At 35.3% G+C, this 18,228-nt stretch overlaps 1 protein-coding gene across 1 annotated transcript in view; it reads right to left on the bottom strand.

The window, feature by feature from the left end:
* The window catches only part of LOC150088808 (E3 ubiquitin-protein ligase RNF115-like), a 166,114-nt gene that overhangs the window by 111,662 nt on the left and 36,224 nt on the right, over positions 1-18,228 (bottom strand). Inside the window, exon 2 of the mRNA XM_090370911.1 lies at positions 10,391-10,461. Within this exon, the coding sequence (XP_090227037.1) occupies positions 10,391-10,461 (71 nt within the window). The remainder of the gene's footprint in view (positions 1-10,390; positions 10,462-18,228) is intronic.

The raw sequence follows: 18,228 nt of genomic DNA, 5'->3' as shown, positions 1-18,228 counted from the left end.
TTCAGTTACTGCTCCCCCAAGATCATCCTGCACGTGTGGCTTTTGCGCAGTGGTTTCTCCAAGAAAGTGTTCAAGATTTGAATTTTCCAGCCTATGTTTTGTTCACGGATGAGGCTTATTTCACTCGGGAAGGCTTATTCAATCAGCACATTGCTCATGTGTGGGCTCACGACAACCCACACGGTGTGCGGCCCCATGCGGCACAACACTGCTTCGCAATAAATGTGTGGGCAGGTATGGTCGGTGACTGCTTAGTCGGCTCATACCTGTTACCATCCCGCATGAACTCCGCTAAATATCAGATCTTTCTTGAACAAGTTCTACCAGGGTTACTTGACGATGTTCCAGCAAATGTGAAACGCAACATTTGGTTTCAACATGACGGGTGCCTGCCCATTATGGAAGGTGTGTACGTGACCATTTGAACAGGCATTTTGGGCGTCGATGGAGTGTCCGTGGTGGATCCGCTGCCTGGCCCCCCATGCTCACCTGATTTATCGAGCCTTGATTTCTTTCTGTGGGGGGCCCTCAAATCTATCGTGTATGAATTGCCTGTGGAGACGGAAATGGATCTCATGGCGAGACTCGTCTGCGCTGCTGCTACTGTCAAAGAAACTCCAGGTGTGTTCGACCGTGTCTGCCAATCCATGCTGCGTCGGTGTCACGCATGCATCGTATCTCATGGTGGAACCTTCGAGCATCTGTTGTAACATCATGAAATGCATCCATCTCGTACTCCATTGTTAATATTATGTCAAATAAATGTTTGCCACTAATTACTGTCTTGTGTCATTTCTGCTTCTTGTACCTCTGCTACTACTTTCCTGTGACGTTTCTGGTTATGGGTTCCTATGCAATTCACGTTCCTTTAGATGTTACCTACCTCCCCTAAACGTTTGTACCAATATTTTTGAGACACCCTGTATATTTCTAAAATATGTGATTCAATTTTTTTTTCTGGCCATCTGATGGTTTTTCTTAGCACTGAATAATACAAGAGCATTTGATCCGATCGATCTATGCCTGACATTCCGTTACTGTAATCTTGAATTATGTTTGGCTTATCAAAATTTTTCCATTCCGGTTACGTACCTTGAACATTTCAACAACGTGTTTGTTAGAAATAGTGAGAACTTCTCTCTTATCCCTCCACTTATATCTACAACAGGGCCATTTCGTTGCCGTGTAACTTCCCTTTCTTCAATTTTCGCATCACCAAATTTTTTGGATTTTCTTTTCTACTGGTGCGTAATGTTCCACATACATAAGTTTTTCGAGCATACAATAATTTTGTCAGAGCAACAGAATTATAAAAATCGTCCATATACAATACATACCCCTTGTCTAAGAAGTCCTTAAGCAAGTATAGCACAACTTCAGCAGTATGACCTATGTTTTGTTCAGTTTCTGATTTACCAGAATAAATTTTTATTTTCATAACAAGGCCGTTGGACTCGCACAGTTCGATTCCGTATTTGTGCTTTTTATTTTTTATGTACTGGCGGAAATTCAGTCTCCCACACCACAACACCATTGACTCATCAATACAGATGTTTTTATTTGGTACGTAATTATTGTGCATAACATTATTGAAATAATTCAAAATCAGTCTTACCTTGTATAGTCTGTCAGCAGATTGTAATGAATTATTTGCGAAGTGAAAATGTCGTAATATCAACTGGAATCTATTTCGAATCATAAAAACTGAAGGAAAAGAACAAGGACTCATTTGTAACATAAGTCCAAGAAACACTTTCATTTCTGAGATGTCAGTGTCCTTCCATCTTGATGACCTGGCAGATTTTGGCGATTGTCAACATTTTTCGTTTTCTTGCAAAGCATATAAATTAGTTTGTTTGACTAATAATGTAAGAAATTCTTCCAAAAAATATAGGTCTACCAATTTTTGTACACTAAGTTCTGTTGTGTCCATTTTCAAACCAACGTTCTCTTCAAAAATAAGTTGTGGAGGATCTTGTGCTATTTCATTCCACAAATTATTGTCATTATTTGACATACTTGTCTGTGGAGAATTAGGATTATCTTTAGGCTGGGAGCTGGCTCCATCTTCACTATCCTCACTTGAATCGTTAGAAGGTTCATAATTGTCACTGTCAGAACCAGAACCGTAAGGCTCGTCAAAAACCTCTTCAAATTCTGAGTCACTCATATTAGCATAGAGCTCAAGCTCTTCTTCGGTCAGTGGTCTCTTCTTATTTGTTTTAGGGTCTTTTTTTTTTATAAAAAAAAAACAAAAAAAAAAACACGTAACAAATTACTAAATACAACGTACACAGCTCTGTGTCACTACTGCGGATTTACGCACAGCACTGACTCATATACGTCAAATTCTGCAGATAACAATACGTCTGAGTTAATCGAGTTAACTCATAGTTGGCTGCCGCGAGGAATTTTATATTACACACACCATCTGCGAGATAATTCAAGAAGCTTTTTTTATGAGTTTTGGTGATGAATATATATTATAATTTGGGTTTTGAATAATTTAACATGCCTAACTCAGATTGGCGTCGGAGACTCATTTACCCAAATAAGCCACAGCAGTCAAAGGCATTAAATAGGCAATATTTCTGGCTGCACAAATTGTAATAAAAGCCACTTATTCTGGCTGCACAAATTGTAATAAAAAGCCACTATTTCTTATTTCTAGTGTTGGCATTTTCATTTTATGGTTCCCTTTATTTTTACATAAACCATCTCTTGATAGCATTCTACACAAATTGTCTACTTGCGACTAATTCTTTGTTTGCATATCACAAAAACAAGACCGACTGGATTGCAGGCCATGAATAGGTTTGCTTGAATTAATCCCTCAGTGACAGATGTTATTGTAATCATAAAGTGTCCCACGGCTTTCAGGGAAAGAGCTAAACAATGTCTGGGCAGAGAGGAGTGTACTGCAGCCACTATTTCAATCGTCGGCAGTTTTGCTTTATGGTTTTCAGATTCCATTTTATTTGTTTTTTTCACAGCAAGAGCCTACTTCTGGCTAATTCTTCCTTTGTATACAGTAAACAAGACAATTTGGTCAGAGCCTACAAACAATACATTTTATAATCTTTTTATTATATATATATACAGTGGTGAGCTATAGTGGGCTCACATGGGCTTGCGAGGGCCCATTGTTAATTTTTTTGAAAATTTGCGAGCCCATTGTTGAGACGATCATTTATTTTACAAATTAAATCCTGAATGCAATTATTGAGTATCCAGAGCTGAAACATTTCGTGGGGCAAGCGGGGCCCCATTCCCAGCATTTTAATGGCTCAATCGATCGGTTATATATTTTAAAATTGCTTCATTTTTGGTTTAATTACAGTCGGACTTCTCTTTAACCAACTTCTTTATAGCGAATTTTTTTGATTCCCCTTGGTTTTTAAAATAGAACATTTTAAAAACTTTGTTCAATGGAAACATTTAAAATAGTTTCTGTTGAACAAAGAAAATTTCCATGTAACGAGCGGATTAGGAGAGACAACTTTGTATGCATTGTTCTCAACCTCTGGCCTTTAGGTAATTAGAAAGCGTGAATTAAGAGTGAAAGGGAATACCGTTTCACAATGTTAGTGGTGTCCATAAAACCTACACAGTCACATACCGTGCTAGTCAATATGCTTTCCATAGTCAGTCAGAGGATTAACGAGATTCCCCCACGGATAACAGCCTCTGGTTAACCTGTGTTGTGATTCCCCTTTACTCCGACAAACTGCATATGTTTTTCGGAGAAGTGAGTGATCCGCACCTTACAGTAAATTTCTCCTGTCTATGTTTACTTGGTCACAGTAGATGAATATCAGTGTGATTCTGACATTTTGCACAGTATTCAAAGAACTAGTGACAGTAGTGACGTAGGGGTGGGGAATTGAGGCAACTAAGATATTATATAAACTTTACGAAGATGAAATGTTGGCAGATTTTAAAATGTTATGGCATACAGGGAATAATTTAAAAAAAAAAAAAAAAATAAACCTATCACCAATCTCCAAAAAACTACCACGAATTAAGGATGATTGCTAAAGAACTTGATGTGGAAACTATAAAGATTGGTTGTGTGTTCGGGCCATGATAGGCAGCTTGTAGCTTGAGGACGGCAATTGTGGGTTGGAGGAATTATCCCACTTTGTGCAAACATTTTGAATCAGAAGTTAAATATTCCGGATTTTTAAATCTGGAATTTCTTAACCATTTAGCACTAATGATCGACATCCTGAAGGAGCTCTCTTACCTTTCGGAAGGTTTACAGAATCACTACGGTAAAAACAGATAAATTAATTATTCGAATTATCAATGCTATTGCTAATTTGAAAAATTATGAAGCTAAAATTGAGAGCATGTTGAAGTGGAAAGAATTTGAAGAAATCAAAATCGAAAGTAAAAAAATTACCCCATGACAAGTTATTAAATGCACTGTTTTATCCTTAAAGGATAAGTTATTAATGCAACAGGGTGATTTTAAATTAAATAAAGAAAATAGCGATACCATTGAAAGAAATTTGAAACATATGCTACCCGAAATCGTGAAATCTGAAAGAACTTTTTGTCTTGGTGGCAAGAAGGTGAAAACCGAATAAGAAATTTAAGTTTTCTCATAAAATATGAAATGAAAATTAATGATTTTAGAGATTTTGTCGAAGACAGTTTATCTTTAAAATTGAGTGAAATTCCCTTTTCAATTAAGAAAGCCTGAAATATCTTTGAAACCACTGCGATTAGCAGTGCTGAAGCTGAGTGAGCTTCCAGCTTAATGAATAGTATTGAGTGAATGAATGAATGAATAATGTTGACAATTAAACACGTTGCAGATTATGATGACCATACATCTAAATGGAAAACCATTGCTTCAATTTGATCCAGATTGTTACGTCAAATCGTTCCTCCATAATCATCGCTCGGCTATTGAACAAAGCAGAAGATCAACAACAAATATTAATGAAGAAGTAAATTATATATGGCAATTTTTAGAATAAATTTTTCTTGAATATTTGTGAAATAATTTATTTTTTCATGTAATCTGTGATTTTTTGTGTACTTTTTTTAGAAAGTTTGTTTTTATATTGTGGAATGTTTCGTGATAGTTTTTATGTTATTTGTGATATGAGAAATATTTCATGTTATTTTTTATTCGCAATATTAAAATTTTATCATGAAAAAAATGGACACATTTTTTTCATGATAAAATTAATCTTATTATAACATTCCCTAGTTGTTAAAAAAAGACGAATAAAAACGTTGTGCATGTGTCGAGCATGCACGGCAGATGGTTTATGCGAAACATCCTTTGCGTTTCTTTTAGGTATTTTGATTTATATATATAGATTACGAAATAAGAGCTTTTTCATTGTAAATATTTTATTGATCATTCACAGATTTTCATAATTTCTGCAAGACAAGATATAATGGATTTATGATAACTAAAGTAAGAGATGTATACTTACAAGTGCAACGTATCTAAATATCTCTGTAAAATAGCACCAATTGATGTACCAATCTTGTAGTTGAAGTGATATACGCAAGTGTTAGGAGCACCTAACAATGGAATGTAACGAAAATGCGAGACAAAAAAAGAAATTGCTGACAAATATTTGTATTTTTGCAATCACACTTACTGCAGCAGTAACTTCAGTAAGCATGATTGTGATGTTTTATTATTAAAAAATTCTAAAAAAGTTAGAACTCCAGACACTGTCATATCCAGTTATCATCGTAAGGTGAGGCATGACGACCAGATTTTTAAGTTTTTTTTTTTTTTTTTTTTTAGGTAGACCTAGGAATGTTTTACATTCACTTATATGCATGGCTAAGGGGGTACTAAGCCGCATCTGACCACCCCCCTAAACTGCCCCTGACTCGAGATATCATACTGTCACGAAAAATGCATCACACGCTCTAATCACACTACTATAGTGCGAGTGTGGGAAGTGCCTCTAATGAAAGCCGTGGATGACGTTACTTCTGTGACCGATCATTACTCAGTAGGAAGTCGGAAAAACTGCGAGCCCATTGTTAAAATATTCACAGCTCACCACTGTATATATATATTTATCTGTACTGTAATATTGCAAGATTGCATGAAGATATGTTTAGAATGCCTGAATGAGTTATTGGAAAATTAATAAATGAAGTGATTGATACATATGCAAAGAAAAAGCAAAGAAAAATAAGATTATTATAATACTTGCATATTTGATTATAATTTGTATGATTTTTTTGCAAATTTTAATCGGTGATTTTCATATTATTTAACTGATTATTGTCAGCAATGTGGTTTTTGTGAACTGACTATTAGTATTTAGATATTAAATAATAAATATTTAATTTTGTTTCCTATTTTTTCACATATTCTCTTATTATAACATTCATAAATATACAGATTTGTTTGTAACATATGCATATATTGTAAATACAGCAGACTCTCAATTAACCGGGACACTTCAAGACTCCAAATTAAAAAAAAACAAAAAAAAAAAAACACAGAAATCATAAAATTCAAGTAATAACTAGAATAGGTATAAACAGATGTTTTGCAAGCCGTAAATAAGCTACAAGAAGCGGTGTTATAAGTCATCATTGGGAGATTAGTGTACCTATTATCTTGCAACCCCCACTGTCTTCACATCTGCAGCTTGAAAAAAAAAAAAAAAAAAAAAAAAAGACCAAGTGTTTAGTTTGTTTTGGTGCATCACGTCGCATCGATTGTTGTTTAGTCAGCGCAACAAAAGGCAAATTTTGTTTCCTTATTTATGTCAGGGATATCAGAATTTCTATTATTATTTTTTTTATTAATTAATTTTTTTAAAATAAAATTTTTTTTTTCGTTCAGAAAAAGCGAAAATGATGGGCAAGAGTCGTTCTTTCAATTAAACAAAAACTGGAAATTATTCAAGTTTGAAAACGGTGCATCTGTCAAATCTCTAAAGAACCATTATAATGTTGGTGACCAAACCATATGCAACATTGTAAAAAATAAAGGGAAGCTATAAGGTTTAAAATCGATATCTTAAAAAATAAAGGGAAACATCGTATCGGACACGCGAGTAATAGGGGTTAAGTTTTTTCGTTTTTTTATATATCGCCATACTTTTTACGTAGGTTGCTGAACATTTTTTGATACAGTATGTCCCTGACTTACGTAGCTTCAGACTTACTTTACGTGATTTATATTTTTTTATATGGCAGAAAATTTCAGTGAAGGGGACATACATTTCACTATAATACTGTAACTTAAAAACCCACAGAATTCCAGCTATCGGTATTATCACAAATGCAATAAGATCGAGTTTACTACCCATTTATAATGAACTGCACTAAGAGAAAAGCCCAGTAGCCCGGAAAGTGCAAATTGTTTTTACTGTTTTATGGCAGTGACTTCTGGAAATGTGCTTTAGTAAAATGTGAGCTCGCATGGAGTGATAATACTGTAGTGAGTTTTCACTTTAACCCTGTAAAGTTCTTTTCAGAAATTTTAATTCTGACTGTCATTATGGTGCCAACTAAGAGAATAAGTGACATCGGTAATAGTAAATCTATCAAGAAAAGGAAAGCGATTGAGTTGGATCAGAAAATTAAAATAATAAGGATGTATGAAAATGGCCAAACATTAACAAGTATTGCTGGGAATTCAGATTTATCAGTGGCAACGGTGAACTCGATAATAAAGGAGAAAGAGAATACGAGAAGCAGTGAAGGGATCAGTACCAATGAAGTCAACTATACCAACCAAAGCTACAAAACAAATATCAGTTTTTACAGTACAATGACATGCATTTTTTCTTCCTTTTATGTTTTCTTTTCTTATGTGCCACTCTGGCTACTTCACCGCCATCCCCAGATAAAGTTTTTAATTGAACTAATTAAAAATATATAACTATTTTTCTTCATTCTTCTGAGGATATTATGTGGTTTTTGTAATTTTTCTTCATTCTTCTGAGGATGTAATGTGGTTTATGTAATTTTGGCATATCAAGGATATAGTAGCAATACTTTATTAACCATTCCCGAGTTAAGTAAAAACTCCTGGAAATTATCTCTTACGTATGTCGGGGACTTGCTGTAATTTTGGATTAACCGGGAAATCGATTATCCGGGAATTTTTTTTACCATCTATCCCGGAAAATGAAGAGTCTACTGTATTAAATAATATTAAAAAATATACACATATACTACATGTACTCCCCAAAGTTTACATTCCCCCCCCCCCCCCAGTGCAAACACTCTGGGTTCAACACTGCACTCGACCATTTTTCTGTACACTCTGATGAAGATGAAGACACCGATGAACATCAACTTGATATACACAAAGTACAGCAGCCATCTACATCAAGGGATCCCCCATTTTGTCCAAACCTTTGTCCTTCTGAACCACAAGATCACAGAAAGTGCGCTTAATGATCTCATCAGGGATCTCGAACTGCTGAAGAATAATAAGGCAAAGCTTTTGCCTTGAGGTTACAACAGTGGCATCTTCTGTGAAAGTGGCAACATTTCATACTTGAAATAAAGACTATGATAAATTCTATCAAAAAAAAAAAAAAAAAGGAACTCACTGTTTGTAAGGATGTTGATGATCTAATGGCAACAATGAACGTGAGGCATGTTCACGAAGAATGCGAATATTTATAAATGCTTCTGAGGTTAGCCTTAAGGCTGTGTTATTACATAATGGAGATATGCTGCCTGCCTTCAATACCTCTTGCATATGCCGTCCACAAAAAAGAAACATAAGCAAACATGGAGAACATCCTCTTAGGTATACACTATCAGAAGTATGAGTGGCAGATATGTGGTGATTTAAAGGTAACTGTAATTTTGTTAAGACTACAAAGTATTGTTGCTTTCTCTGCGAGTGGGATAGTCGTTCCAAGGATATGCACTATGAGAAGAGGAGTTGGCCTCAACGAAAATCATTAACACCTGGAATGAAGAATGTAGCATTTGAACCTCTGGTAGATCCAAATAAAGTTTTGCTTCCACCACTCCACATCAAACTGGGGCTCATGAAAATTTCATGAAGGCTTTGGAAGTAAAGGGTCCTGCATTCCCATACTTAGTACAGAGAAAAGACTTAGTACAGAGAAAATTAAGGCAGAAAATTGGTCCACAAATAAGGCAACTTTTCAAAGATGAACAGTTCGAATGTGTCCTTAGTGATAGTGAGAAATCAGCATGGAAAGCCTTTCGAAATGTTTTGACTGGTTTTCTAGGAAATGTTAAAACCAGCAACTACAGGGAGCCTGTGGAAGATCTCATTACAGGAATTCTTTTAATTTAGCACAGAAACATTTGCCGAAATAATAAGCAACAAAAAACAACACATTTCAAATTCACTGTCTATGTGTTATTGACTTAATACTCGCACAGTAAACCCCAAACAAATTTATAATGAACTTATAATCAGATTTTGAATTTAGAGAAGATACTATTTTAAAACAATTGTGTGGATTTCACGACAAACTATTACAAGGAATGGGGGATGAGTCCTACTACACAGTTATGGTTGTCATTGTCATCAGGATGGTGATACAATACATTCTTGAAAAATATTTTTAAAGGAAGCCCCACACACCATAAAACAAAACCATATGAAAAATTTTTTAAAAATTATTCTCATTCTCAGGATGCAGCCACAAAGTATGTGCATGAAGTTTAAAAAATATGAATGTTTGTTGTTTCTTTGGATTTAATGGCACAAGGGCAGCTAGGCCATAATGCACCTAATCTCAGGTGAGAAAAGACAAAGAGAAAAGAGTTTACTGAAAGGTTTTTCCTTAATATTTATAGCATGTTATGATATCGAATGCATTTGAGAGAAATAAAAATTCTGGCTACATTCGGTGTATATGCTAACAGTCAAGCTAATATAAGAGGTGTATACTTATGGTAGAAAAACAGGCCAAAGGTAGCTTGTCTGTTGTGTAAGAGACAATCTATAAGTAGATGTTGAACTGTGAGCTGTGTATTACAGTTTTGACATTCTGGACGATCGGTAACCTTAAGTAGGAGCAATTGAGTTAGGTGGGTGTGTCCTATTCGTAGTCAAGTAAGTATAACTTCTTGTCTGTTACCTCTGATACTAGATTTCCATGATTTCAGGTCTTTCTTTATACAGAAATTTTCAATTATACAAGACAAACAAATGAACAGTTTCCATTAAATCTTACTAAGCCACCTTTATAAATAAAAGTTTTTATGCACAATTTGTCTACTCTTAAAAATAAGTGTAAAAAATTACATTATTCAGGAAAAAATTTCCCCGGTTAATTTCAGTAAAAGGAAGGTTAAGTAAAAACCACATTAAATATTTATTAACAATTAATGCATTACTTGTGCATATCAATTACATCAACTAAAAGTGAGCAAAACTGCCACATACCTGACCGATTCTTCTGGACTACTCTCAAGCTCTTCTATAAATCCACTTTGGCATTGTGGACAAATCCATTCCTATGTAAAAAGGTTCCAAAAAAAGCTGTAAGTTGGTCAACTTACAAAATACAAAAATATATGCAAAACCTATATCATAATGAATCACATAAAGAAGCACAATTTGAATTGTAATGTAAGAATTTACACACACACACACACACACACACACACACACACACACACACACACACACACACACACACACACACACACACACACACACACACACACACACACAATTATTAAACTAGATTGAAAAGGGAATAAAATATGAGAAAACACTAAGAAAAAACTGAAAAATGTATATACAGCTTCTGGTAATTAATTTATATGCTAAATTATTTTACCCAGGGTCTTTTAATTGCATTTGCTTTCACCAGATTGCTTCCCAATGCTATAGTTCTCGCACATTTCATTTATCCTTGTGATATTTCATGGTATTGGATCTATAGTAAGGGTTGCTATACATCCTCTTTTATCTGGATTGTCTTTTTTGGGTAAAATTTTGTGTAAGGACAGATTTTTCACAAATTTGCAAAATGTCTGGCTTTTTGCTATTTCAGTGATTAAACGACTGCTTAAATTTAAAAATGTGTCTAAATCTCTTTAATTTATTAGCTTAAGTTAATTATTGTTATGGTGGCATCCACAGAATAAGATCTTTATGGTGGCATCACTCTTGGGTGCTAAATAATCTCAAATGTATTTAAGGCTATCAGGTGCTGAAGATATGGCTGGAACAAAGTAATGAAACAATTTCAGTGACCTATTAAGTGACCTTCTTGTGTTAAGCAGTGCATTTTTATTCTATAAACACTATTTATTAAGCACCAGCATGTCTAATATAACCAGAAAGCAGTGCATTCATTCCCCCATAGTTAATCTGGCCAGTCTGCAAGTATTTTTTCTTTTGTCAGAAAATTTAATTACATGTCATAACAAACAATTATACCATAACACAAAAATATAAATGGCAGTACTGTAAGCACTAAAAATAGATTTTTGAAACCCTTGAATTTTAAAAGAAATTTAATGCTACAACACTTTACAGTTACACTTCAGTTGAGGTGCTGTTTATATAACCATTTTACAGTGCAATGCTATTAGAGTAATTGAGAACAGGGAATACCTATATGTGCAATTAATTAGAGCAGCAGTTTTCCTGTAAAGTTTTGGTTTTGATATTTCATAAAGGAGCAAAGTACTGTAACTACACCATGCAGTTTAGTAACTGGAAGTATTAAAAATGTTCAGCACAGAGTTTCAACACTGCTAAAGACATTGTGCTAAACTCTGGTGTGTTGAACTCAAATACAAAAAAACATACAGTCATTAAAGGTTATTTTGCATGAAGATTATAAGAAGAATTTTCATGGGAACAGATAAAGAAAATACAGATGAACAGGTAATGAAGAAATTAAAATATTTTAGGTTAAGTTAAAATTTTTTGTTGATTGTCATGTGAGACAATCAACAAAAGTTAACTATGCTATTAATCCAGGAACGCTTTAAAATTTGCTAAAGACTTTTAAATAAAAATAAATTTAGGCCATTTTTAATATGGCATGATGGTGGAAGTGGCCAAGTGTCTATTTGGTACATTATGAATGCAAAAAAAAAAAAAAAAAAAAAAGCAATGGCATGAGATGCCTTTAATGCCTTGGGGAAGGTTTTATTCAGAAGAATAAATGCACAAAACGACAGAGTGACTGTGCCAGTCTGATTAATGCCAAGTTAAAAGGAAGAATGTATGTATTTTTTGGCTTAAAATGTAAATAAATAATAAAATATAATATAAAGGATTATTATATCAAAGGTAATACTCATATAGGAATCTAATTTCTCAATGGGTAAGCATAAGTAAATTAGCAGTACAGATGGTGGAAGGCAAGACACTGAATTTGGTAATCAATTTTAAATAGGATCCTCCACAACTCAAAATGTATGCCTGATTTTTTGTAATACACTCCAAGGTAAATACTTTATAAAGAACAAAACAACATAAAAAGCAATGCATCCTTAACTATAAACTAATTCATAGAACAATACCAGAAGTAAGTTTATGGTTTATGTCCACCACTTTCTAGAAAAGTTTCAACCGATAGCCTTGTTTATCAATCCAACTTAACAATATCTTGTCCCTGAATAGTTTTTCCCTGATCTTGACCTACAATCTAAACACATATTTTTTGTATTTATCCTCCTCTTGGAACTTTGCCAGTCAACGTGAGTCAAGATCATCAATTATATTAATCACTAACTGCAGCAAATACCTTCAATTACAGCAGTCTAAAAATTGTTCTGTAAGGGACAGAACAATTTCTGTGAGGAGTATTTACCATTAAACATTAATGGTAAATACTCCTCTACTTTAAATTAAATTATTAATAATAAAATTGGTTTCAGATGGGTTTTATTAATAATAAAACCCATCTGAAACCAATTAAAAGATATCAATAAATCTTAATATCTATTAATTTCATATAAATAATTAAATTATAATGTATATCAGCATATTATTTCAATTAATATTCCTAAACTGACCAATGTGTAATTATTTAAAAGAGCAAGCTATAATAGTGCTAAAAAGACTAAACAAATTGCCATTAATTTCCTCTCACCACTATTTACTAATGCTGTTCTTCCATAATGTTTCTCAGTTTGAAGAAAGTTAATCCAGAAGCTTCCTGGGAGTTCTCTTTTCACCTCACCACTGTCACCTATTTCCTCCCATGCATCCTTTTTCTGATGACACACAATACTTTAAAAAATATATATAATGACATTCAAAATTAAACTTTTTAATTTCTTCCCATTGCAGTTCCTGCAATTATATTATTTATCACATCTTCTTCCTTATTTTTTGATACAGATTGAAATAATTTAATTATGACTTTACAGAATTCTCACAACTCATTGAACTTTAACTTTTGTTTTCCCCAATTCATTGCTCTATACTTTTATAAATAAGGTGAGTTAAAGCTTGCCAAGAAAAGTCCCATCCTAACAAAACTAGAAGGGAAGAGGAGAGGAAAGAGTGACTATATTAAGAGCAAGTCTCATACATAAATTTATAAGACAAAACTATTAAAAAGATAGTATGTGCCCATAACAATATTCATATGTGGTAAAAGACATAACACTCAGGAGCCAAGTTTACCTAAGATGACATCATGATTCAAGTATGTCCAGAGCAAAGAACTAGCTATCACATTATAAATAACCTGTTTATGTTGCTGCTTTCATGCTGCTACTGCCACCACATTTTCCTTAGTACACTTTCTTGTTTTGAGTACAAAGGTAGCTACTATAGAATGTAAGAAAAGACTAATTTGATATGAACTAATGTGTTCAAAATATGACAGACAAAAAAAAATTCACCTTTGAGAGGAAACAGTAAAACATGACAACTATGAACTTGAATAGAAAAATGGGATACTGAATATGAATGTGATAAAGTCTCTCTCTCTCTAATTATTGTATTTCTTGTTAATCTGTAATAATCAAATTAAAAGATCACTACCTACTTTCCCCCCCTTTATCTTTTTTAATTATACTCCTGATCTAATATCACTAATATGCTAAGTTTTTAGCATTTTTACGTTTTACATTTTTTAGCTTTATTAAACTCTTCATGTTTTTATGCCCTTACAAGAATTTTTAATTGAAGAAAATATTCTCCTGATATATCATATTGAAAGCAAATTTCTTCAGTGAATTATCTATAAATTCAATTTTCCTACAATGAAGTCACTTTCTTTGGTAACTTGAATCAATTCCACGTGTACTAACTGGCTAACAGAAATGCTAAGGCAGTTGCAATCACTAATAAGCTAACACAGGTTGGTCACCTACCCCAGTGAGGCCGCCTCCGTAGCCAGGTGGGCAGGAGCAGCAGTGTGTAGCACACGCTTCTTGCTTAGACCGGGGTTCAAGCCCATGATCACCAAATACAGAGGATGCGGAAAGGTCAGGGAATGACCACCGCATATCCCCGGAGCAATATGGCCTTAGTTGCTAACGCTCCTAAAAACCAAATCAACAACAACAACCTACCCCAGTGAAATCCAAAACAAATTAATTACAAGTACAAATCATAAGCAACATACATAACTGACTTGGCCAATTAGGCTTCTACACAGTGAAATGATATGGATTTAGGGCAAAACCCAAGCTTGGTCAAAGGAAACAACAATAAAAAAAACAGTTCAACTGATAAATCCACTATTGCAGCTTAGTTGGCATGATACCTTGCCATCTGCCACTTCTTTGGAGAGGTTTGGGTTCAATTCCCATTGATGACCAGAGGATTTCTAAAGTCCTCTTCAATTAATGCTGTAATCAGTCAATCTCAAGCAGGTGGAGCTGAGTTGAACCATGAATTATTCCAGGTTTTTTTTAGCCTGCAACAAAATGTAAATTGGGCTGAGAACACACACACTTGTACACATATAATACACATACAAATATAAGCAACAAACTCTGGTGCCACTAAATAATAATTTGAATTCAATTGATAATTCTATTCTGTATCCCTGTTGTACCTATCCTAAGTTAAAACTTGGAGAAATATTACTGGATAAATCTGTCACTGAAGAAATGAGTAGATAACCTAGAGGGACATAAAACTGGGGCCTTGTCAAGGGCTCAAGTGTCTAGTGACATGGTGGGTGATGCACTCCCAATTCAGGGTTCAGTACTGAATGGTCAAGTGTATACTGGTCTAGTTGAAAAGAACTTATATTTTATCGAGAGGCTCTATTGTCTGGGAAAAAGGCAACATGTTTTGTAACAAGGATAAATGGACTAGAATCAGACTAAAAGGCCTGTTGTTAAATTAATGACTTTACAAACAGGTTGTCAGCTTTCAAAGTGGGTAGAGAGAATATTATTATCCATGTGGGACCTAATGATGTTAAACACACACTCAAACTGATACCTGCTAGAAAAGTTCCACAAGTCATAATGTATTTGTGTCTTCAATTCTGCACAGACATGATAGGAAGGATTATGCTGAAAGCATTAGTGACTAACTCAAGACTTGAGGGTCTCAGAAAGGCTTCGAGAGGGGATTTTTATTAGTAGAGCCCATCCTAGTAGGTAGAAGGAACAAATGTGGAGATGAAATATATTTGAAATAAAGGTAGTGCATAGATCTTTGTCAATGTCCTTGAGGAGGTCTTAAGGGTTCAGTGAAGGAGGAGGAGGGAGTAATACATACAAGCATTTCTCTGACAATTTGGATGAAAGTAATACCTGCACACATCTCAAGGAGATGTTTATTATTATTATTATTAGCTGTATGGTGCAAGGAAGCCTGAGGCTTATGTTGCACGAGCCAAAAAAAATTCCTGAGTTACCCTGAGGGGAAGAGAGAGAGAGAGAAGGTATCACCAAGAAAGAGATGCGATGCCTGTGGCAGATCCTGGGCATCTCACTTTGCGACCGCATCACTAATGATACCATCTGCGCCAGATGCCAACAGCAACCAACCATCGCCAACCAAATCCAGAATCGAAGGCTTAGATGGTTTGGCCACATATGTAGAATGGGCGTGAATAGAATACTATCCACACTCCTTTGGAGATAACGACCCACCCAATGGAGCATTCAACGGACCGTGCCTAGGAAAACGTGGGCCAAGCAAGTGGAAAATGACCTGAAGAGCCGACGTCTCGACCTTAATCAGGCCAGGGCTGATGCCATGGATCGTAAAGCATGGAAGAACATCACAGAGCAAGTCCGATTGCTTGTTCTTTTTGGGATTTATTGGGCACATCGGCAACTATGACCATAGTGCGCCGTACATATGATAATTATGCATGCCATTTCTTCTCAAATAGAGAAAATGGAAAAAAGGAACCAGAAAGTAATTTTTTTTTTTAGCTAACTAAAGGAGGTGATATACTTTAATCATCTTGAGAAAGTTATATACGCTTGAGACATTTGTTTCATTGTTTAAAAGTTGAGGTAAGAGTAGGATCTTTTGTTGTGGCTGAAGTGCAAAGATTCTGGCGTTCTCTTGTATATTTTGTGCATTCAACCAGAATGTGTTTCATTGAGAATGTGAAACACATTCTGGTTGAATACAGTGATGACATTGAGGGGTATCGCTCCTCTTAAAAGATAACCATGAGTGATATTTGTGTGACCTATTCGCAGATGAGCCAATATTACCTCCTGATGTCGGAATGAACTAAAGCTGAAAGGCCATCGCTCAAGTTTTGCTTGGCTTGATACTTCGAAGTTTATTATTAGGTTGATTCTCCAATGATAACTGCCATTGGCACATGCATTTTTCCTGGATTATTGGTCGATAGTCTTGATGAGGCACTTTCCACTTGTTCTCAGGTGGTAGGTGAGCTAATTTGGCAGCATTGTCCGCTAGTTCATTTCCAGGAATTGCCATATGTCCTGGGACCCAGCAGAAGCGTATGTTTTTCCAAGTTCTGATAAGGTATGTAAAGAGCTGACTATTCTTTTCACGACTGGGTGGGTGATGTTCATGGTGTTTTTTAGTGCTTGAAGTGCACTTAAAGAATCTGTGAAAATTATGCTGTTGTTAATATCAGAGGACTCAATATGATTCAGTGCAACCTGAATTGCTATTAGTTCGGCGGAAAATATACTGAACTCACATGATAACTGATAAGCTAATGTGATGTTTGGAAAAACTGCGGCAATTCAAACGTGGACATCATTCTTTGATCCATCAGTATGTACTATGGAAAAACTGGGAAACTGGTCCACTACTGCATGGTATAGTTGCAAGAAGTTTTCTCTATGCAATGTAGATTTATTCCATTCATGCAGATGTAAGTCACATGAAGGTGGAATGATATTCCAAGGAGCAAGAGAGGATGGGAGGCTATGTGCCACATTGTCTAAGGTTAAATTTAGTTCTTCTAAGAGGTGTTTTATTCTCATACCCAAAGGATGATTAGCATTAGGGCGGTTTTGGTATAACCTGCTGTGCTGTGATGTTATTTTTATTTGTTATTTGGTTTTTTTTTTTAGGAGCATTAGCAACTAAGGCCATATTGCTCCGGTGCGGTGGTCATTCCCTGACCTTTCTGCAAGCTCCGTATTTGGTGGTGACGGGCTCGAACCCCGGTCTAATCTAGAAGCGTGTGCTATGCACTGCTGCTCCTTCCCACCTGGCTACGGAGGCACCGTGCTGTTATGTGAAAAGTATGGGCCAGTTTGGGTGTTCTGGCATAGATCTAATTTTATAGGCATAACGTAGTATCAGTTGTTGTTGCCAGATTGAGAGAGGGGGGTTCATGTGCTTCAGCATATAAGCTATGTGTTGGAGACGTGCGATATGCCCCTAAAGTAACACGTATTCCACTATGCTGGATAGGGTCAAGCCAGCGAAGGGCACTAGGTCTTGCTGAACTATAGACTGGTGCTCCATAGTCAAGTTTCGATCTTATTAATGCTCTATATAACCGTAATAAAGTAAGGCGATCAGCTCGCCAATTAGTTGCAGAGAGAACCAGAATGATATTTAGTTTTTGTTGACATGATGTTCTTAGTCTTTTGATATGCTCAATGAAAGTGAGTTTATGGTCTAAAGTGATTCCTAAGAACCATATGCTGGGATGAACTGCTATTGGTTGGCGATTCAGTTGTAGCTCCAGATTGGGATGGAGTTTGCATTGGCGGCAAAAATGGATGCAAAATGTTTTTTCCGGACAAAGTTGAAATCCATTAGTCTGAGCCAATGAACAGATCTTAGTTATTGCCCCTTGCAACTGTCTCTCAATAGTATTAGCATTAGCA

The sequence above is a fragment of the Mastigoproctus giganteus genome, chromosome 3, assembly GCF_048544385.1.
Source record: "Mastigoproctus giganteus isolate SK-2022 chromosome 3, ASM4854438v1, whole genome shotgun sequence".
Lineage (NCBI taxonomy): Eukaryota > Metazoa > Arthropoda > Arachnida > Uropygi > Thelyphonidae > Mastigoproctus > Mastigoproctus giganteus.
This window is presented reverse-complemented; position numbering and strand designations above follow the sequence as displayed.